Source organism: Lagenorhynchus albirostris, chromosome 20, assembly GCF_949774975.1.
Source record: "Lagenorhynchus albirostris chromosome 20, mLagAlb1.1, whole genome shotgun sequence".
NCBI classification, from domain to species: Eukaryota; Metazoa; Chordata; class Mammalia; order Artiodactyla; family Delphinidae; genus Lagenorhynchus; species Lagenorhynchus albirostris.
Window position 1 is genome coordinate 8825247 of NC_083114.1, and position 21984 is coordinate 8847230.

The 21984-nt window shown below is 43.8% G+C and overlaps 2 protein-coding genes across 5 annotated transcripts in view; one reads left to right on the plus strand and one right to left on the minus strand.

The window, feature by feature from the left end:
• NAA38 (N-alpha-acetyltransferase 38, NatC auxiliary subunit) overlaps nt 1–21849 on the plus strand; it is a 24144-nt gene extending 2295 nt beyond the window's left edge. The window contains exons 3-5 of one of the 4 annotated variants that reach the window (XM_060134123.1): nt 20022–20275; nt 20793–21518; nt 21691–21849. In XM_060134123.1, the coding sequence (XP_059990106.1) occupies nt 21110–21518; nt 21691–21803 (522 nt within the window). In that variant the 5' untranslated portion in view covers nt 20022–20275; nt 20793–21109 and the 3' untranslated portion in view covers nt 21804–21849. Of the gene's footprint in view, nt 1–20021; nt 21519–21690 lie in introns of all 4 variants that reach the window. The other 3 variants (XM_060134125.1, XM_060134122.1, XM_060134121.1) reach the window with 3 other exon arrangements.
• On the minus strand, nt 17551–21174 carry LOC132511189 (cytochrome b5 domain-containing protein 1). Its single transcript, XM_060134126.1, has 4 exons — nt 20230–21174; nt 20060–20136; nt 19711–19929; nt 17551–19063 (listed from the first exon to the last, which is right to left on the minus strand). Exons 1-4 carry the CDS (start codon nt 20387–20389, stop codon nt 18833–18835), a joined length of 687 nt encoding a protein of 228 aa, XP_059990109.1. The 5' UTR covers nt 20390–21174; the 3' UTR covers nt 17551–18832.
• Nucleotides 21850–21984: the final 135 nt, after the last annotated feature.

The following is a 21984-nucleotide window of genomic DNA, read 5'->3' on the forward strand; positions in this document are numbered from 1 at the left end:
GTCACCCTTTTCTTACTACAGTTTCCTCCCATTCTTTTGATCTCACTTTGACCTTTTCCTTGCTTCCCATCCCATGCCTGTGGAATCATTTCTCTCCTGGGTTATTTCTCTGTCTCTTGAGTATAGCTGCCAGCCACCCAGCAGCCCCTGAAGAAGGAGGGGTAGGTAGGCAGCAACCAGAAAGTAATAGTGACAGGGCATATTTTTGCTGACAAGGTTTAAATATTCTTTATTGATGTGCCACCCCCCAACCCCAGCTAATGCTCTTTATTGAGCATTGATTTCCATCTTTTTCTTAACCTGGACTTCGGAGTTCTCTTGTTTCTGCTCCCATATCATTCCTGTACTGAGTGTAACTCCTATTCTCTTCCATTTGATTTTGTTATGTCCTCTTTCTCGGTCCTTGTGTACTAGTCCTTCTGGGTATCCCCCTCTTTCTGTACATGGGCTTCTGTGTATGTGTGTCTTTATTTTTTACCGAGACTGTCCTTTCTCATCCCTTGACTCCCAGGCTCTGTCACCTCTAAGTGACTTTCCATCTCTGTCTTCTTTCTGTTTACTTCTGTCTTCCGGGCTCTGACTGCGTGTGCCTCTTCCTCATGTGTGCCTGACTCCCCCTCTTTCTGGCCTCTCGGTGTGTGTCTGGGAAGAGTGTCCCCACGTGCATGTGGGCAGCCCTGCGCATCATGGTGCGCCCTCTCCCTCTGTGCTGAGCGCCTCTGCCTGCCTGCCTGCCACATGTGCCATGAGCTGCAGGTGTGGGGGGCGAAAGGTGGCTGTGTGCATCCCTGTACAAACATTCATCGTTCTCTCGAGTGCGCTTTGCATATGGATCTGTTAATTTGCCTGATTCTCCCTCTTGTCCATCTCCCCCTCTGCCTGCCTGCATCTCCCTACTGATCTCTTGATTTTTCTTCTCTCCTTGTTTCCGCCTGCCCCTCTACCTGCTTGCTCCTAGCATGGTGTCTGCCTGCCTGTCTGCTCCTCCCGGACTGGCTGGCAGCCTCTTTCTCTCTCTGGTTGTCTGTCTGCTTCTCTGGCTGTTTGCCCACCACTCTCTCTCTAGCCATCTGTCTCCCCGCCTGCCTGTCTCTATCACTTTTTTAGTCTCCGTCTCTTGGTTTGTCTACCTTCCAGGCCCTACCATGGTTCCCTGTCTTGGTTTGCCTCTTATCTTGCCTTCTACTTGTTCCTTCTCTTCTTTATGTCTATTTAGTTCATGCTTTTTCCTGGCCTCCCTCTATGTATGTCTTCTTGCCTGTCTACTCTGCTTGCTTGCTGCTGTCCCACTGTTTAATGCTTGTATCTTTTTAGTGTGTCTGCTTATCAGCATTTTCTCCCTCGGCTTCCGCTGTTCCAGCATCCCATCAATGGTGATAGTCTCGCTACCGCAGACCTGTCAGTGACCCCCTTGCCCCAAAGTCTTACCTGCCTTCTTGCCATATCCCCTACCCTGCCTTCTCTCACTGCTTGCCTCTGTTTCAGTTCTTTCTTTTTCTTTTTATCTTTCTGGCCCCTCACACAGTCTGCCTGCCTCAATCTTTTTGCCGTTTTCCCAGTCTCTCCTTGTCTTTCTGCTTTTTTGCTATCTGTCTGCCTGGCTGGCCCTTGCTGTCCACATCTCTGCTTGCTTTTTTTCTCCTCCTTTTTCTATCAGCTTTTACATAGATAGTGCATACACATGGTACAAAATTTTTAAAGTACTAAAAGTATCCAGTATGAGAGTAAGCCTCCCTCATACCCCCCGCTTCCTCTCCTCTGAGTTAGTCACTACACATTTCTTGGATCTTGTTCGAGAGAAGAGTCTACACATGTACGTCTAATTGCTTTTTGCTGCACTCCTTACAAATTCTGTCCCCATTTTGCTGGATGCTTCTTCCTCTCTCAGTCTGTCAGTACTCCTTCCCATTTCACTGGGCTTGCCATTTCTTGCTTCTTGTTTTTTTGACTCTATTTTATGGTACTTGTCTTTTTGATTGACTGCTTGCTAGTTACATGCTTTTACTACCAGGACCTGAGGTGTGCTTAGGAAGGGCTTGCCTCTGTCCTAATATCCTGTTCTGCTCTGCGTCTTGAGTTGTCCTAATGACCACACGCCATTGCTGGTCTCTTCATCACTGAACTATGTATTAATTGAGAAAAGCCATGAAAGCACTGGTAGTACTGAAAAATACCTTGTAAATATAGGAACAATTAATAAGTACAGATGGTTTGTAAGCTGAGCTTACATGCACATGGAGTAGATAGGGGCCCACTCTGCTTTTCCCAGTCTATATGAATTCTTTAAAGGAATATGAATCTAGATCCTTTTAGGTTCAGCAGTACTCTTAGGCTGTTGACCTAGGCCTGTCCAAGAAGTTTGTCTTCCTCCTAGTCTAAAAAACTCTGCTTCTTACTAACACTTTCTCCCTTTTTCATCCTTCCTTCTGGCTCTTCTCACATGCCACCTTAGAGATGTTATAACTCCTTGGGGGAAGCACAGACAACAGCCTCTATCCAGTTCTCTTCAGAAAGATGATGATAAAACTTTTACACACAATGCACTGTTCTTTCATTTTTGCTTTTTCACTGCCTGTATTCCTGAATTTAACTGTTTCAGCCTCTGTCTCTGTCTCTCTCCTCTTTTTCCCTCTCTTCCTCTCTCACTTCTCTTTTCTTGGTTCTGTCTTTCCTCTTAACTGTCTGTCTTGGGCTCCATTCTAGCCTCTCTTTCTGATTGGCCACCTTCCCTCTCTTCTGTCTGATTGGCCTGTATCCCTCCATCACCCCATCTGTCTGCTGGATTCTCCCTGTCTGCCTGCAATAATGTATGTGATAGCACTTTATAAATTATAAAGCACTATGTAGTATAAAACGCTATTATCACTTTGTCTTCTTTCTTTGTTTATTGTTTTCTTTCTCTGTCTGCTTTCCTTCTCTCTCTCTCTCCCCCTTTCTGTTTGTCTGTCTGTCTGCGTCCCTCTTGGTGATCTTGCCTGCCTCTCTGTCTCTCTGTCAGTAATTCTCCTTTCTCTCCTTGCCAGCTTGTCTGGGTTTTTTGCCATGCTTCTTCTCTGTGTGCTCAGTTCTTGTGTCTCTCCTTCTGTGTTTCCAGGTTCCTCTCTATTTCTTTTAGCTGTCTATTCTGTCTGTCCTGAGGCCTTTCATATGTGCCTGTGTGTCTTGCTCTCTCCAGCTGCTTGTGTCCCTGCCTGTCAGTTCCAAAGTGGGCACCACTCTGCTTTTTTCTATCTTTCTGTACTTCAAAAAATAAAAATAAAATAAAAAATTAAAATACCGTATAACTAATTGGTAGGAGAGATTTTTTTTGTTTTTAATGAGAAGACCATTAAGGAAGTGAGAACGGGAACTCAGGAATACAGCTGTCAAATGCAAACCAGAAATTAGATGCCAACCCCTGCTGCTGCAAAAAAAAAAGAAAAAGAAAATTGTAAGGGACTCCCAAGCCAATAATAAGATTATTTATTGAAAGTAAAAGCTAGAAACATCCAGAGCTATAGTTTCTAACCTTTTTTTTTTTGGATCATAGAAAGTTATAAACCCCTTTCCCCAGAAAAACTGTATCTACACAAAATACCACATATGTTATCCTGAAACCTATGGAGCCCAGGTTAAAACCCTGATGTAGGGAACCTATGAGAATGATTAATAGAGCACAGGCATGAACTCATGCAACAAGAAGATCAAAGGACTGAAAAAGCACTTTGCAGTCTGTGATTTACTACCGAAGGAGATGTTAAAGAGATTCCTAGTTATCTTTTGAAATATAGAAGTTAGTGGTAATAATGAAAGGCATGTAAACGCTGAGGATTTTCTAGGCTTAATCATGGAATTTTAGAGAGAAGGTCATCTAAACCAGTGTTTAGATGGCTAAGTAAGGTTGCCACCTGTCCTTTCCTGGGGAGCTGTGTCCTTTGTTCTGACATTATATATTTCTCATATATTTTTATATAAAATAAATGTGTAATATGCTATATTTATATGAAACAAATATGTAATATATATATGCTAATGTATTTAACAGTATATTATGTTTATTTAAAATGTTCTAAAAATGAGGTAGATCTGTGTTAGAAGGATGTCTATGATACATGTTACAGGGAGAGAGAAGGAGAAAGAAAATGAGTTTTTATACTTCTGTACAACTTGAAAATTTTTCAACATACAGGTACTTGTGTTATAGTTACAAAATAATATTTTTAATATCTTTCTGTTAAATAATGGTGATGGGTATATAGGTTTGGTTTTGTTCTTTTTTTTTTTGGTTTTGTTCTTAATGTCATTAATTAGCGCAATAAAAAGTCAGGAACTCCATGTTGGTCACTAACTTTTTTTTTTTTAATGTTTTACTGGTCACTGTAATCTAAAAGTCTGGGATCTACTGCTTTAATCTAACCTCTTCTAGATTTCGTGAAGCAAGAAACCTCAGTCCTTCATATATCATAGTCATGACTTGCCATATTTACATGCCACCTATACTATTATATGCATACTATTTTCCTTTTCAATTCACTTTTCTTTAACTTAAACAAATGTCCTTTAAAAAGTAAATTTTATATAACTAAGAAATAATATCCGTAAATCCTTGATTTGATAAGGTAATTATAATTTTCCTAATTTATTTTAAAATACAAATAATTATTAAAAGTCAATAAAAATAAAAGCATCTTGCATGCTACCAGTGGTATAGGTACCGTATTTTAGGAAACATCACTTTAATCTAATTTTGTAGGTACAGAAACTGGGGCCCAGATGTCGAAAGGATTGCCTAAGATCAAGTTAGATGTTAGGGACAGAACCGGAATTTGAACCTGTATCTTCCAACTTCTAGTCTGCTGTTCTTTGTTCTATATACTAAATGACTTATAAGTCAATGGATGTCCTAGGGTTTTAAAGGAACTAATATGTAAAATTGATGGTCACATGTATAACTTACTTATAACAGCTGTACTACAGAACTGGCAATGGTTAATTTATCTAGTACATTATTAAACTGACATGTTTTCTGTTACAGAGTTCCACCTCTTATCGTCTACCCTAGAGAAACAGTCATCACACTTGTGCATGAGGTGACACATACAAAGATATTCATTACAACGTTGTTTGTAATAGCAAAAAATTGGAAACACTCTAAATTTCCAACAGTAATGAATAACTAAATAAACTATACAGCAGTCAAGAAAAATGAGTTACATCTACATAGTCAGATTCTTTACTATATTGTTGAATGGAAAAAGGCATGCTGCAAAACAGTATATACATTATGATATCATTTATGTTCAGAGAAACTAAAAACAATACTATGTGTTTCTACAGATACATTTATATGTATATAAATTTCTTTTACAAATTCTGGACATATACATACCAAATTGGTCACAGTGGTTACTTTTAGGAAATAATAGTCAAGGGGGATATTTAGCTTTATTGATAATTTTGAATTTTTACAGTATTGTGTAAACAAATTTATGTAGTGTCATGATTACATTAACAAATGAAGCCAAATGGGACAAAAAGTAGTGTGATTTCTCTAAAGAAATCATTCCTCACTAATTTCTCGTTCTTTGAGGAGAAAAGTACGGAAGCAAAGTATAATCAATGTGTGTAATGTAGTTAGACTTTAGAGGACATTAGTGAGGTTCTAGTTTAAAAAATAATTAAAATATGAAGGGAAAAAAGGAAAGTTATAGAAGAGCATGTATAATATGGTACCATTGATGAAAGGGGAAAAAAATATGAATTTCCATAGAATATTCCTGGAAGAATACACAAGAAACTGTAGTCATTACTACTGGGAAGGGAAACATATTTTTTCATTGTTTTTCATTGTGCATCTTTTAAAGCAACTTGAAAATGTTTTAGTGACCAAGGGATTAGTTAGGTGGAGGGAGGAGAGACATTTGAGATCAGAAATAAACACACAAAAAAGTTAATTAAGGATATGTGGTAGTGATGATTGCTGTGGGCTGTAGAAATCTGAGAGTTCAGAGAAGAGAGCTCTTAGGGAGAGGAGGGGAGGGGGACTGAAGGACTTTCATATGTAGTTGTACTTGAAGTAGGCCCCAAAACATAACTAAGGCCTATATAGCAGAGAGGAGGAAGAAGGGCAGTTTAGGTTGAGTAAGAAACTATTCAGCAAGTAGTATGTGGACCTCATACAGCTGGAGTGGTAAGTTCATGATAGTAAGGAGGTTTGTTTTGTTTTGTTTGTTTTTATAAATTTATTTTATTTTTGGCTGCGTTGGGTCTTCGTTACTGTGCACAGGCTAGTTGCGGCGAGTGGGGGCTACTCTTGGTTGCAGTGCGTGGGCTTCTCATTGCGGTGGCTTCTCTTGTTGCAGAGCATGGGCTCTAGGCGCGCGGGCTCAGTAGTTGTGGCTCGCGGGCTCTAGGGCACACAGGCTCAGTAGTTGTGGCACACGGGCTTAGTTGCTCCACGGCATGCAGGATCTTCCTGGACCAGGGCTCGAACCCGTGGACCCTGCATTGGCAAGCAGATTCTTAACCCCTGCGCCACCAGGGAAGCCCAGAAAGGAGGTTTTTAATTTAAAAAATTATATCTATTATTGAGAACTATTTCACAGGTCCAAAAGAGTATGTATAACATACATCAACCACAAAGAATATTAAAATGAACACATGTATTCAGTATCGGTTTAATAAATATAACATTAGTAACATCTTTGAAGCCTCATAATGGTCTTCCATATTTCACATTCCTCTCCTGCCCCCTGCCCTACCAGTATCCTGAATCTTGTGTTATCATTCACTTGTTTTTTCTTTGTGATTAGTTCCCTTTCCATCTGTAACTTTTTTCTTTTTAATTTAAGTACAGTTGATTTACAATGTTTCAGGTGTACAGCAAAGTGATTCAGTTATATACTTAGATATATATTCTTTTTCAGATTCTTTTCCATTATAGGTTATTACAAGATACTGAATATAGTTCCCTATATTATACAGTAGGTCCTTGTTGTTTATCTATTTTATATATAGTAGTGTGTATCTGTTAACCCCAAATTCCTAATTTATCCCTTCCCCCCACCTGTAACTTCTTAATTTTGAAAAACTTCAAGCCTACAGAAAAGTTGAAGAAGTACAGTGAGCACCCATATACTCTTCACCTGGATTTACTGATTGTTGACCTTTTGCCACACTGACAGAATGACATGAGCAAATGCTTATGATCTAATGTTAATTGCATAAAACAATATAAAGCCATATATGTAGTATAATCACAGCCATGTAGGTACTAGAAGGAAGTGGTTAAAATGTTAATACTGGTTTCTGCTGAGTGGTAGGGATAAGAGTGATTTTTGTTTTGCATCTTTATGCTTCTCTACCTGGAATTTTCTGTAAGTAACACATATTCTATAATGAAAATTTAAAAATCTTTTCAAGTTTAAAAAAATAATCTTAAAAATATATGGAGAGAGAGAGAACAGGAGATAGTATCTAACATGTGTTCATCAAGTTTGGTAGTCCCAAAAAGTTTAAAACACAGTAATATGGAAAATAAACATAGGTACAGACCTCATATCTGAAGGAATCTAATTCTTTTTCTGCAAGGTTGTTGCCCATCTTGTGTGAAAAGGCCCTATTTCTTTAAGGCTCCAGCAGTCTGGCTGTTTACCCCTCCACTTCTCTCCCTGGCTGTCATCTGCTTTCCTCCCGATCATTCCCCTCATTCATCGAAGACTGACGCTTGGCTCAGTCCTGCCCTCGACGCTGTAACCAGAGACCTTTCTCACCATTTCCACTTCTCTCTCCCACCTCTAGGAAATAGTAGATTCTTACCTGTTCTGAAATATTAAATTCAAGCCTCCTACTTTGGCTACAGCTTTCTATCCTTCCAGCTCTCTCATTTATTCACTATTTTGGACCCATGAGACCCTGTAATCCCTTAATTCTTCCATTTTCTCCTAATCAGCTCTACCATGTTCTCCCCTCCTTCCCTGTCCAACTTAGATTCCATGGTCTGTCATTTCAGCCACTCTGCTGCCTGCGTCTCAGCACCCTCTTTATTTACCTCTTGCAGACCCCCAACCTTGGATCACTTCGGCTGTCTGTTTACACTCAGGAGCACTTTGCATGACCACATGGTGTCAGAACACCATGACCACTCCAGATTAGTGTCCCTGCTCAGAAATCCTTTTGCCTAGTCAGCTTCCTTTCGGTTCTCCGTGGTGACTTTTTCAAACCTTCCTCAAATTCCTCAAACCTCCTCCACCTTATGCTTCAGTAGAACATCTTATCGTCTCCCTCTAGGAGACAGATCATCAGATGAGAACTCCCTTGAAATACTGACACTAAGACTACATATTTAACTGTATTCATATTTGTCCTTTCCTCCCTCCTATCCTGTCCGAAGCTAATGCCTACACTTGGGCTCTGGCTCCCAGCCTTGCCACCTTCTCAGGGTGTAATGGTTAACAGTGATCCCCTAACTCTCCTTTATCTCCCATCCTCCTTGCTGCTTCACAACCACATTTAAATGTACTCAAATCTCCCCAACTTTAAAAGAGACACTCTGGACCCCTAAGCTGCCACCCTACCTCGCTGTGCCCACTCACAGCCACGCTTCTTGAAAGAGTTGTTTACACTCAGGCTGCTTTACTTGCCTACTCATTTTCCAACCCTCTGCCCAGCCTCTCTACAGAAACTGCTTTCGCAAGATGACCAACAACCTGGTTACTGAACTAAGAGGAAATTTCTGAGTTCTTAACTTGAACACCCCCTTCTTGAAATAGTCTTTGTGATCTGTGTGAGTCTGTGATCTCACATCTGCTCATACTTCTGTTGCTGCCTTTTAGCTAAATCCTTTCCTTTGCTATTCATTGAGTAAAGGGGATACCTTAAGAAGAAAAGGAAGGGATTTCCCCGGCGGTCCAGTGGTTAAGACTCTTCCTCAACCAGGGATCGAACCTGCGCCCTCGGCAGTGAAAGCACAGAGTCCCAACCACTGGACCGCCAGGGAATTCCCTCCCAGTTTCTTTTAGACTTGCTTTGATTGACCACTATGATGGAAACAATATAACAGTCCTATACAAAATGGCAAAAACCAAACATTTTTTTCCCCTTTGACATTGCCTTTTAACAGTTTCTTAATAGGTTTTCACTGACTGGCCAGCCAGAATGCCTTGCTTTCCACCTACTGTTAAGCCCTGGTTATTTCAGCAGAACTGCCCTGACACCTTTCCTGGCGAGCCCCAAGCTGTCATCCTCCTGCCCCTTTGCTTGCTCCTGGGCCCTTTCCCCACCTATCTCTCTGGATAGGGAGAGTTAATTTCAGACTAAATTGGATATGATTAGTAAATTAAAATTGACTAATTTTTTTTTAAAAAGATGCTGTATTCCCAAACTATATAACTTCTAAAATGTATTCCAGAGCCAAGTAATGAAGTTATTCACTGCCTCCCTCAGAGGAAGAGTTTGAGCTGTGGATTCAGGTAGCACCTGGAATCCAAGTTCTGCCACTTACTAACAGTAACCCTGGGCAAGCAGCTTATCCCTCAAGTCTCAGCTCCCTTATCTGTCAAACAGGGATATTAATGCCTACCTCACATGGCTGTAGTGAAGATTTTGAGCTAACTTACATAAAGCACTGGCTGTAAGGCACTTGAGAGTTGGTAGCTAGTGTTCTGAACAGTCACGTTTACTATTCGCCATTTCTCACTTCAGAGGGATTCACTTAAGATGCTTGTAAGGTGAGAGGATTGACAACCTGGGTTATGAATAACACCTTAAACTGAAGGAGCAAAGGGCCGACTTTAGTTATTCTTGTTCCCAATAGTTGCCCCATTTCCTTGCTTTCCCCTGCTTTATTTAAATAAGATCAACTCTGGTATGATATGAAACAAACCACATTTTACTATACTCAGTTCTCCCAGTAGAGGCACAAACACTGTTGTTAGGTTAGAAACCAAATGTTAGTCACAGATACGGTCTACTAATTTCCTAATCATGACAGATGTTCCCTAGATGCTGAATAGTGTGGAATCTCAGGAAATCCCAAGGGAAGCATTCATTACTAAATAAAGAATGGCTAGCACAAGGAGAGGGAAGAAAACTAAAAATTTCGAGTGCCTGTCCCAAGGGCCTTTAGTACTGCTGGGCATTTCCCCATACCTTATATTTAATCTTCTCAACCACAGTGTAAGGTAGCTTCTTTTTAAGTGACCTTGTCCTAGTTTATGCCTGTTGCCCTTAGTGAATCCTTACTTCTATTGTTCATATTTTGTGATTGAAGAAATGGAATCTAAAAGAAGAAAAGTATTCTGTCCATAGTTACAAAGCCAGAAAACTCCTCCCTGTGCAGCTGGATTTCTTCTGTGAAGCCCTCATTCATACCTCATCCATCTACTGTCTGACTTCTCTAACACACCACTGTTTTGCTGTTCACTAAATGTGTGGATGCTCAAGTCCTCACCTTACTTGACTGTGTGACATTTCACACTGTTTACCATTCCCTCCTCTCAAATACTCTCTCTTTCGCTTCCCGGGCACCGTTTTCCAGGGTCTCTCTCACCACTTTGGCTCGTACTTCTGAGTCTCCTTCTCCTCCCCTCCCTTAGGTATTGTTCCTCCCAGGCCTTGCATGTAGATCACACTTTATTCTTGAGGTGATCTCATCCTTGACTTTGGTTGACAGTTACTCACTGCGGGTAATTCCCAAACCTTTAACTCTAGCCGAGAGCTCTATTCAGGATATCGTACCACATATCTGGTAAGATCTGGACATCTGTGTTTCCATGTCCTGGAGTTACTTCAGATAGCTAACTAAAAACACATCATCTTCCTTCCCCATGAAACTCTTCTTCCAAGCATTTCCCTCCTCTGTCAGTAGATTCATCATCCTCCACCCAGGCCAGAAACTTGGGTGTCATTCTTGACTCCTCCCTCTGCCTCAGACCCCCTCCCAATAAATTATTGAGTTGTGTAATTCTCTCTTAACTTCTGTTTATCTCCTCTGATCTCCACTGCCACTAACTCACCTCATTCCGGCCACCTTCATCTCTTTCCTGGACTGCTGTAATAACATCAGTCTCCCTGTCTCCACTCTCTCCTCTCTTTTTCTCCCCTCCAATCCATCCTCTCTTGACATTCAAAAATGCAATTCTGATCGTGACATTCTCCTTATAAAACCCTTAACCTTGAATTGTACACTTTAAAAGGGTGAATTTTATAGTATGTGAACTGTATCTCAATTAAAAAAAAAAACCTGATTTACAAAGTCTCGCAGGACCTAGTCTGGCCTCCATGTCTCTTACTGCCCACTCTCTTCAGGCCTCCCATCTCCTCTTGGCTTTACCGTTCTGCATTTCCTTCTGCGTCTGAGCTCTCCACATACTCTCACTGCCAAACTCTGCGCTCTTCATGCTGTTTACTCTCCCTCCTTACCCACTCTCACTTCTTCGCTTGGCTGCCTCCTCGTACTTCCGGTCTCAGCTTTAGATGATGTTCTCCAGAAAGCCTTCCCTCATCTCCCCAGACTGGGTGTAGATATTCCCAAGGCATTTCTCTGAGAAAGTGACATTTAAGCAAAGCCTTTAAGGGGCAGGAGTTGGCCAGGTGATGAGTGGAGGGTGGAGTGTCCCATGCAGAGGAACAGCATGTGAGAAGGCCCTGGCAGAAAGGAGCTTGGGGGAGTATCAGAAACTGAAAGGCCAACAGGGAGATAAAGAAGGGGCTTGGGCAGGGGGGAAAGGATGGATTGGGTGTTTGGGATTAGCAGATGCAAATTATTATAAGTGGAATGGACAGAAAACAAGGTCCTACTGTATAGCACAGGGAACTATATTCAATATCCTGTAATAAACGATAATGGAAAAAAAGATGAAAAAGAATGTGTGTGTGTATGTGTGTGTGTGTGTGTGTGTATATATATTTACATACATGTACACACACACATATATAACTGAATCACTGTATAGTAGAAATTAACACAACATTGTCAATCAACTATACTTCAATAAAATAAATTAAAAATATAAAAAAAGAAGAGCCTGGAAGAGGCAAATCATGCAGGGCCTTGTGGACAACCGTAAGGGTGTCCTATGTCCTCTTAAGAGGAGTTGGAAGCCTTTGAAGACTTTAAACGGGGGAACTTTAAAAGCTTCCCCTTAAGGACCTACTGTAGAGCACAGGGAGCTCTACTCAGTACTCTGTCATGACCTATATGGGAAAAGAATCTAAAAAAGAGTGGATATATGTATATGCATAACTGATTCACTTTGCTATACAGCAGAAATTAACACAACATTGTAAATCAACGATACTCCAATTAAAAACAAAAAAGCAAACAAAACTTCCCTTGGCCGCTTTATATAAGTAGAAGCAAGGTGAAAAGAGGCTCACAAACTTCTCTGAATCTCCCACTAACCTGTAAGCTCCTCGAGGGCAGAAATTATGTCTTCTTATTTAGTGTATTCACAGAGTCCAGAATTGTGCCTGATACACAGCAGATGCTCAGTATTAGGTTAATGAATTGAATAAATGGATGGTGGGGCCAGGATTCCAACTTTGGTTTTCAAGAAAGACTCAGCACTCCGCTCCTACCCGAGACTGATTGGATATCCCTCCTTTTGCCTCCAGTGCACCTGTGGTCAATTGTATTTTCCAGAAATGGCTACAAAAACAACTCACATCCAGCATGCTCTTATTACAGTGTGACTTTGACACTCTTCCCACTGAAAAGTGAGGTCTAGTTCTTTCCCCTTGGATTTGAGGTGAGGTTATAAAAGGTGCTTGAGGCTCCTCCTGGTTCTCTTGGGACACTTGCTCTTGGAACCCAGCTACCATGCTATGAGGAAGCCCAAGCTGCCCTGAGAATGGGGTCTTCATGGAGAAGAATCCGTAGACAGCACCAACTTGCCAGCCATTTGTGAGTGAGCCATTTTGAAAGTGAATTCTCCAGCTTCTAGTAATCCAACCAGTTGATGCCTTTTGGAACGGAAATGAGCTGTCCTCACTGAACCCTGCCCAAATTACAGACTCATTAGCAAAATAAATGATGGTGGTGGTTTGAAGCCACTTAAGTCTTGGGATGGTTTTGTTAAGCAGCAGTAGGTGACTAGAACAGCAGCCTATGTTTGTCATGCAGGGAGGTGATGCCACTCAGTGGTTAAGTGGGTGGCCTATGACTGTCTTGTTTCAAAGCCCACCTTTGCTGCTTAGTATGACCTTTGGCAAGTTACTTAACCTCTCTGTGCTTCAGTCTCCTTCTTTCTTCAGTGTAAGTAAAAACAGTATTTAAGTTAGTTATGATGATTAAGTGATTAATGCAGGTAAATGCAGAACTACAGGTAATACAGATCAGTCTTTGTGATTATCTCAGGCAAGTCTCTGATCATTCAGCCATCACTGTCTCTTGTAATTCTGTTTCTTTGTCTTTATAGTACTTTTGGTATTTGTGTGTGTGTGTGTGTGTGTGTGTGTGTGTGTATAATGTGTTCATATATGTATATGTGTATATACACATACATAATATATAGCTTTTAGCACTATCTGAAATGATCTTGTCTACATGTTTTTTTATCCCACCAGAGTATAAGTCCCAGTAACGCAGGAACCTTGCCTGTCTCATTCACTGCTGTATCCCCAGTACCTGGAACGGTACCTGGCACAAAGTGCTTATTAATAACTTTTTTGTTAATGAATGGATGAATAGCACTTTCATACTTCTTGTGGAAGACATCACTAGTTCCTACCCAGTATTCCTTCTCATTCCACAGTAGTGGTCCCTGGTTTTGTTGTGGATGTCAATACAAAATACTGTCCCAGACTCCCTTGCAGCTAAGGGTCATTGTGTAATACATGTCCTATCAATGAGACGTAGTCAAAGTTCTGCTAAGGATGTCTGGGAAAATTTTTTGCTTTGATTTAGGCACTGCCCTTTCATCCTTCCCCTCTTCCTCCTTCCTGCCCACAATACGGACAGGAAGTAGAGCAACCAAAAAGGAGATAATCATGAAGACAAAAACAGGAGCAGCCTGTGATGTTGATGAACTATCTAGTGGAGTCACTACACCACAGACTCTCTCATTATGTGAAAAAATTTAACCCTTTATAGTTAAGCCCCAGCTCAGCCTTCTGTTACTTGCAGCCAAATACATTCTCACCTGATACACTGTGGTAGAGTAATATCTACTCCTATAGGCTGTTCATTAAGGGCAAGGAAATATTTCCTCCTCCTTACTGTTCTCTAGGAGGACTGGAAGAATTTATCAGCACAAATGTCACTCACTGTCCAGATCTCTTCTGCTCTCTTCAAATAGTGAGAGTGGGCAAGTAGCAAGGGACACCACAGTATCTGAATATATTTGACTCCTGAGTTCACATATTTCAAGTAGTGGGGGTTACATTTGCCATTCATTCCTGAAACAAACATGTATTTATTGCCACTCTGTGCCAGACATTATATGGCTGTTGGTGATACAGAGATGATTAAGTCAGATGATTGAAACTGGATGCCCAAGTTCCCACTAAACATTAAGCTCCCAAAGGGTGGGAGCTGGGCGGCTCCCAGTAAGAAAGGGACTTAATTCTAGCAGTGTCTCATCCATATTGTTCCTCGTCTCAACCTTCTTGACCCCTGATCCCATTTTAATGGCCTCAGTTCACTTATTCACTCACCACCTTTTGTGTGTGTGTTTCCCTGGGAAATAGATATGGACTGCATATCTATTTGTATTTTGAATGCTTAATCTTTGACTTCCAAGACCATTCAGGTTTCAGATTGTCTGCTTTCTCTACAGCTAAGCCTCCATGCACTCTTGCTGCTCCATCATAAAGTGGCTGTTCTCCCATTATCAACACATCTATGTAGTTAATCTAAACTCAGCTGTGGGGACTGGGTACATTAACCTTATCCTGATGTCATGACTCGGTGTTATGGTCCCAAGTCCAAATGATAGATCCCCTCACTCAGCTCCAGGGTATGTACAGATCAGAATTTGGGGCAGTAAAATGTTTCAGACTAGTTATAAACTTAGCCCCAAGGCTTCAAGTTTTAGGAATTGCCGCCATGGGAACACAGGTGTATCAGGTTGAAGTAGACCATTGAGGCAGGTGCCAGGAATCCAGGAACCACATTGTATTGTCACCTTTGATATTTTACTTTTGAGGGTCTTTATTATTGTGCTTGTGTGTGTACTATTTCAGGGGCAGGGGGTGGGCCATTTTGAGACTGATGGAAATTACAGCACCCTTCTCCAAGATAATACACATCTGCACACACACACACACACACACACACACACACACACACACACACACACACTATTTAGAAGTCATTTCTGGAGGCCCAGGTTAAGAACCCAATTGTGATTTGCCATGAAGGTGGAAACTTTTCTGTACCCTAATTTGGTCCTTTACCATGTACTATTTTCATTTACCTTTTCATGTGTGTATGTTTTAGCCCATTGAGTGAGCAAGCTTCCTGCAAAGAACATACACCTTTTTATGACCCCCAATGATACTTGATATAGTGACTGAGCCTTGTGGGAAATATTTGCAAATTGAGTTCTTTGAAGCTGCTACGATTTACTGAGGACAGGCAACGTTCCTTTCAATATACCACCCACCACCCGACCTCCCTACGAAATGGAAGAGATCACTACCAAAGGACCTACAGTCATGTTCTATTTACTTCCTAGGTTTTAGGACTGGGCACTATTTACATACTCCTCATGCAAATATACAGTCTTGGATATTTAGAGAACCAAGGTAGTGCCTAGTAGAAAGCTTTATACAAACAAAACAAAACAAAACCCTCTAAGAATAAATGAACATACTCTATTATCTTAAAAATCTGTGATCTTTATTCCTTCCATAGTTCTGTGCCTCACCCTGTACATACCCACACCTGTAATCAGACCCCTTACTTGTCCTATCCCGTGAGTTTTATTTCCCAAACTACACTCCTTTCCTGGCATGTGCTTATGGAAAAAATTAAAAATAGGAATAAACCTAATGCTAATGGAATAGTGCCCATGTTGTTTTCCCTTTTTTCTGATCCTTCCCTCTCACCTGTACGTTTCCACAGGCTACCTTTAATCCTAACCTGTTTAGAACTTGGAAGTGTTTTCCCTCATCTGGGCCCCTTTCCCTTCACTCTGTAGGAGACTACAGCCACCTGGTGGCCATGTAGAGAAAAGACAGGTCGATTGCCTCAAAAATCTGGTGAGAGGAAGAACCTCTATGGAGTAATTTTTGGTCTTGGATCTATGGCGAACAAGGAAAGAGAAACCTGTGGATAGAGATGACAGCATAGGATCCAGACATCCTATTTCTTGGTCCCACCTTGCCCCCCACCAAGGACACAACATCCCATCCACTAGTTATTAGAGGCAGAGGAATTCACTTAACATTTGAGTTCATTCAGTCAAAATTTATTGAGCAGCAACTGTGTGCCCAACACTGGCAATACAGCAGTGAACAAGATGGACACGATCTCTGCCCTCATGAGTTTACAATCTAGCAGCCAGCCAGCCAATTACATCCATAATTTTAACATTACTATTGTAATAAGCACTCTGAAATTTAACAGAAAGTCCTGACCTGCATCGAGAAATCAGCAAAGTCTCTGTGAGGAAGAAACATGTAGGATTAGCAAGGTGGGAGATGGAAGAGTGTTGTAAGCAGAGAGAACAGCCTGTGTGCCGGCTCTGAGGCAAGAAAACCTTTAGTGAACAGAAAGCCAGTGAACAAAGAGGGGTGATGCAAGGTAGAGGCTGATATATACAAGGTCTTTGGATTTAGCACTTGATTCCAAAAGCAGCTAGAAGCCACTGAAGAATCTGAAGGAGGAAAGTTAGATGTTTAGGTTTGTTTTTCAGAGCTCACTCTGCTGTGTGTGGAGGACAGAAGAGGAAATGGGAGGACTGGTTAGGAAGTTATCGCAGCAGTCCAGACCAGAGGTGATGATAACAGCTTCGAGAAAAGAAGATGGATTCCAGAGATGTTTAGGAGATAGAATCTACTTGGAGAGTGACTGGGTGTGTGAGGAAAGGGATGTGTTTCTGGCGAGAGGTACTAAAGTAGGAAACCCTGGAGGAGGGATGAGTTTGGGCAGATCCCATAGGCACAGGCCCTGAGGCTGGGGTTACAGCAACAGCATAGCTCTGGTTCTCAAATAGTTTAGGGTTTAACTGAGCAAACAAGATACACATGAAACAACTGCAGGTGGATACAGATGTCTTCACCTCTGTCCATGCCGTTCATAGTCAGCCCCTCAGCACACTCCTCTGCAGCCTACCCAGTGTCTCATAGGGGGCCACCTTCCACAAAGATGCGCTAACATCTCTCTGCTGCTTTTTTAGCCTGCTACTGTCAAGAAATTCACCTGTGATTCTCATTCCCCTTCCCTCCTTAGGTCATAGGGGACCAAATCTGGCCACTGCCCTACATGGTTGTTCTCTTTTGAACACCAGGAGTTTTCTGACTTAATTAGCTCCTCTCTTTTTTTTTTTTTTTTTTTGCGGTACGCGGGCCTCTCACCGCTGTGGCCTCTCCCGTCGCGGAGCACAGGCTCCGGACGCGCAGGCTCCGGACGCGCAGGCTCAGCAGCCATGGCTCACGGGCCTAGCTGCTCCGTGGCATGTGGGATCCTCCCGGACCCGGGCACGAACCCGCGTCCCCTGCATTGGCAGGTGGACTCCCAACCACTGCGCCACCAGGGAAGCCCCAATTAGCTCCTCTCTTTACATCACCTCTGTCAAGCCCCTTCTTGCAGAATCACCATCTGGCAAAGTCGACCCTGTCTTCCTCATCTTTCCCTCAGAAGCACAGGCCCATCATGAATATACATGCCTACTTTTTGCTCCCCCTTCTAAAGTGTCCCAATCCAAAAGCCCTTTCCCACTCTAATTTTCCTGGAACCAGTATATACCCACCTCTTTGCCTCAGAAAAGTCAGAGGAAAGTTTTCCTACGGGATTAACCATGAAGTAGACTCATCAGCTATTACTCAGCTTACACTTGGCCTTCCCTGTGTCCTCTCTACCACTGCAGAACTGTGCTAAGTCCCTTCCAAAGGCAATAACTAAAAAAACAAAACAAAAAAGCACAACACCGCGGCTGACTACACAATAGGCCTACAGGTTCCCATTGTGCAGTGAGCCTGGACATTGAGAAGAACGTAGACTTTGGAATTGGGAAGACCTGGGTTTGCAGTCTGGTTACTAAGTAGTGTGGCTTTTGCGCTATTAAATCTTACTAAGCTTCAGAAGATTTATCTGTAAGTAGTGGTAATGGTATCTGTCTTATGGATAGTTGTATTAAATGAGGTGTATAAAGCACATAGCATAATATCTAGCCTGAATTACCTGGTGGCTGCCGAATACTAGTCAGAAGAGAGATTAGCCAGTTTTATATGGCGAGTGATATAGACACTTCCTATTCCTGTCTTTGTAGATCCCATCTTCCTACAGTCATCCCATTTCCATCATTGCCAGAAAAGTTCTTCCATCCCTCATCCCTGTGTAGGACTTCTCTTTCTCTTACTATCGAAAAGTTCTGCCTGAGCTCTATCTGACTATCCTCTTCTACATCTCCATGATCTAAGATACTTTATTTTCTTGTATCATTCCTAAAAATTAATTCACTTCTAGCGTTCTTCCTAACTTTCTCAGAGTAAATTGTAACTAACCCGAGGAATAGGACCTTTACACTTCAGTAGGGAAGGGGAACCTCAGGCCAGCTCCCAGAGTAGAATGGAGGTCTAGGTCCAGGTACCGCCCTCCCTGCCCCATCCCCATCTCTTTTCCTACAGGTCACAGAAACAGCTAAACTCAAAATATGTCTTGAGCCTACATGAGCATACATCTCTCTTTCTATAGCTCTGTGAGGTCATCACTGAAGTACAGCAGTACTGCAGGTGTGTAGAGCGTACTGTCCATATTGAGATAATCAAATTCTTCCTCCTCATCCCGGATACCATTCTCTTCCAGGGTATAATCCATGTTCAGGTTCTTCCCTTCATATTTCCATGTGTAGCTGGCAGCATGTGCGTTATAGAGGAGGTAGCGGTGTAGGATTTCCCACATTGATTCCAGGGCCCCCACCTGGAGAACACGAAAGCACCCCACCCAGAATTGTGGGTTGAACGAGCACACACACACACACACACACACACACACACACACACACACACACACACACACACACACACACACACACACACACACACACACACGCAAAGGCCAGGAACCCAAAGCTGGGATCAGAGTGCCTCCTTTGGCAGAGAGCAGCTTAAGGCGCTCCACAGTCCCAGAAATAAAGTTGGAGCTCCAGCATGCAACGAATGGCCCCCAAGTCCTACCTGCCTTTATGGCAGCCACTTGTAATAAACAAATGGCCCTAAAGTCACTGCCCCCTCACCTCATCCCCACAATAGAGTAGACTAATAAGAGAGCCCAGTTGCAATTGCTGTACAAAAACACAGCGTGTAAGAGCTTCCGAGGACAACCATCACTAAGGTGCACAAACTGTCACCCTGGGCTTAAGAAAAAGTCTCTTGTACCCTGTGGCCCAGCCACACCTTTAATTCCTAACCCTGGGGATGTAGGTGGTCTTCTTTCCTCAGTTACCCCTAAAAGGAAAGAAAATACAGCTCCCACCGGTTGTGGAGAGCTGCTGGCCTGCAGATCTGCTTGGAGATTTGCTGGGATTCTCGGTTCCCTCTAACCTGCCCCCGGGCACCAGTTCTCACCTCCAGAGTGTGCTCTTGCGACGTGAGCGTGTTAATGATGCGGATATTCCGGGTCTTGGCGGACAGCCGCCCCACCTCGTAACGCGACCCCTGCCACCAAGGCTTCCCGAAATCATTGGCCCAGTCCGAACGGGGCAGCTGAGGCGGCACGTGCAGAAAGCGGCCCCACGGGGTGCGGTATCTCAGGGAACCGGTCAGCGGATCTATGTGCTTGCGGATCTTTTAAGCAGGGTTTGAGGGAGGAGGGTCGGAGCAGTCACTATCTCGGGCTCTGTTTAGCCTCTGCTTTTCCTCTTCATCCCGCTCTCCAGTGCCCCTCCCCCCAACCCCAGGTTCCAGCAGAACTCACGTCTCTGGTGTCTGGATCAAACCAGTGACTGATGTCCTGGCCCGCAACTTCCACGATGGGTTTCAGCAGCAGGTCTCCTGGGAAGGAGAAGCTGCCGTCAATGCTACCCATCCAAGAACCAAGCACCCCCCAAACACACCCTCGACGCTGGCCCAAAGTGTGGCGCTTACCCTTGTATTCCTGTGCCAACGGCGTTAGGTCGTACACGTTTCCCAGGTAAGACACCCAGAGGTCTTCGGGCTGGTTATGTTGGGCCACCTCAGCCGGCGTGAAATAGCGACGCTGAAAATACTCAAAGTCTGGCCCGGCCACTAGGCCCCGGCGTGCCATGGCTCTTGCTCTATCGGTCACCGACTCCTTTAGTTGCTTCCTCGCTTTTCGGCACGCACTCTCTGTTTCATCCTCCCTCTGGTCCGGGAGCTAAGGCGAGCGCGTTTATCCGCTGACATGGAAACCATTGTCCCTTTCCGGCCACCGGCCACTGAGATCAAACGCTGTAAATGGGCGAGAGGAGCGTGGGCTGCGCGTGCTCACGGGAAACGTAGTCCGATTCAGGCATTCAAGTAATTTGAGTTTTGTCCTCAGGAGTTCCGCGGGAAAGAGAACACACTCCGTTTTCATTCACAGTACCCTAGGCTACAGGGAGTATTCAGGACATACTGTCTCGCGAGGCAGAAAAACAAGGGAGGGGAGGAGTGTGATTATGAAAAAAGGTATTCTCGCTAAATTCCAGGGTTCCTTAAAGGATGTGTAAGAAACTAGAGTTGAAAATTTCTCGCGATATCTTGGTACATCCAACGTAATAGGCCTCAGTGAGCCTCAGCGCCGAAATAGAAGCTCGCGATACTTCTGCAGTTGCCGGAGACGAAGAGGAGGAGGAGGAGGAGGAGGAGGAGGAGGAGAGGTGATCTCGCGAAAGAAAACAGGTCGGGAGCGCTCGCGAGATCTCAGACCACCGGACACCAAAGGTTCTTAGGAAGTTGAAGGGCCTGGAGGAGGCCCGGGAACAAATGGCCGCAGCTGGACCAGCCATGCTGTTGCGAGAGGAGAATGGCTGTTGCAGCCGGCGTCAAAGCAGCTCCAGCGCAGGGGTTAGCTCGGGTTCTGGGATTGAGGGGCCGTCGGGGAGCAAGATGGGGGGACGGAGGGGGAACTGCAGCTCCCGGCAGCCTCTGGGCTTCGTGTGAGCGCCCCGCGGGCTGTCGGGAGCTGTGGTTCCGCGGGCGGGCAGCAGCCGAGGCGGCGCGGTCTGAGCGCCTGTCCCGCCCCGCTCAGGACTCAGATGGGGAGCGCGAGGACTCACCGGCTACGCGCGCTAGGCAGCAGCTGGAGGCGCTGCTCAACAAGACTATGCGCATTCGCATGACAGATGGACGGACACTGGTCGGTTGCTTCCTCTGCACCGACCGCGACTGCAATGTTATCCTGGGCTCGGCGCAGGAGTTCCTCAAGCCGTCGGGTCAGTGCCCGGGGAATGCACACCCGCCTGGGAATGCGGCGAAGCCTCACGCAAAGCATTTCCCCTTAAGTGCCTGGCTGCACCCCTTATTTTCTGGGACTAGAAGTCGTGGCACAGAAGGGGCGGGGCCGACGCTGGCCTGCCTCTCTGATGCTCTGACTCTTCTTTCCAGATTCCTTCTCTGCCGGGGAACCCCGTGTGCTGGGCCTGGCCATGGTACCTGGACACCACATCGTTTCTATTGAGGTGCAGAGAGAGAGCCTGGCGGGGCCTCCCTATCTCTGAACACGATCGCGCATGCCTTTCGGACTTCATTAAATCTGTAACCGACGTGGCTTGTGTCTGTGTGTAGCTGGGTTTCTGGGACAGGAATTACACACCTCATCCCTAGAGGAATAGGTTTCTCTGAGGTCGGGAGCACTCTCAACCCTCCTTCCACAACCTGGACGTCCAGGACTGCCAAAGG

Bases quoted from the DNA above. Each gene is read 5' to 3' on its own strand.
- LOC132511189 (XM_060134126.1), bottom strand. From the start codon at position 20,389: ATGGCACGCCGGGGCCTAGTGGCCGGGCCAGACTTTGAGTATTTTCAG. The intron at 20,137-20,229 runs GTAAGCGCCACA...TCTCCTTCCCAG, and splicing joins GTTGGCACAGGAATACAAGG to GAGACCTGCTGCTGAAACCC. The intron at 19,930-20,059 runs GTGAGTTCTGCT...CCTGCTTAAAAG, and splicing joins TTGATCCAGACACCAGAGAC to ATCCGCAAGCACATAGATCC.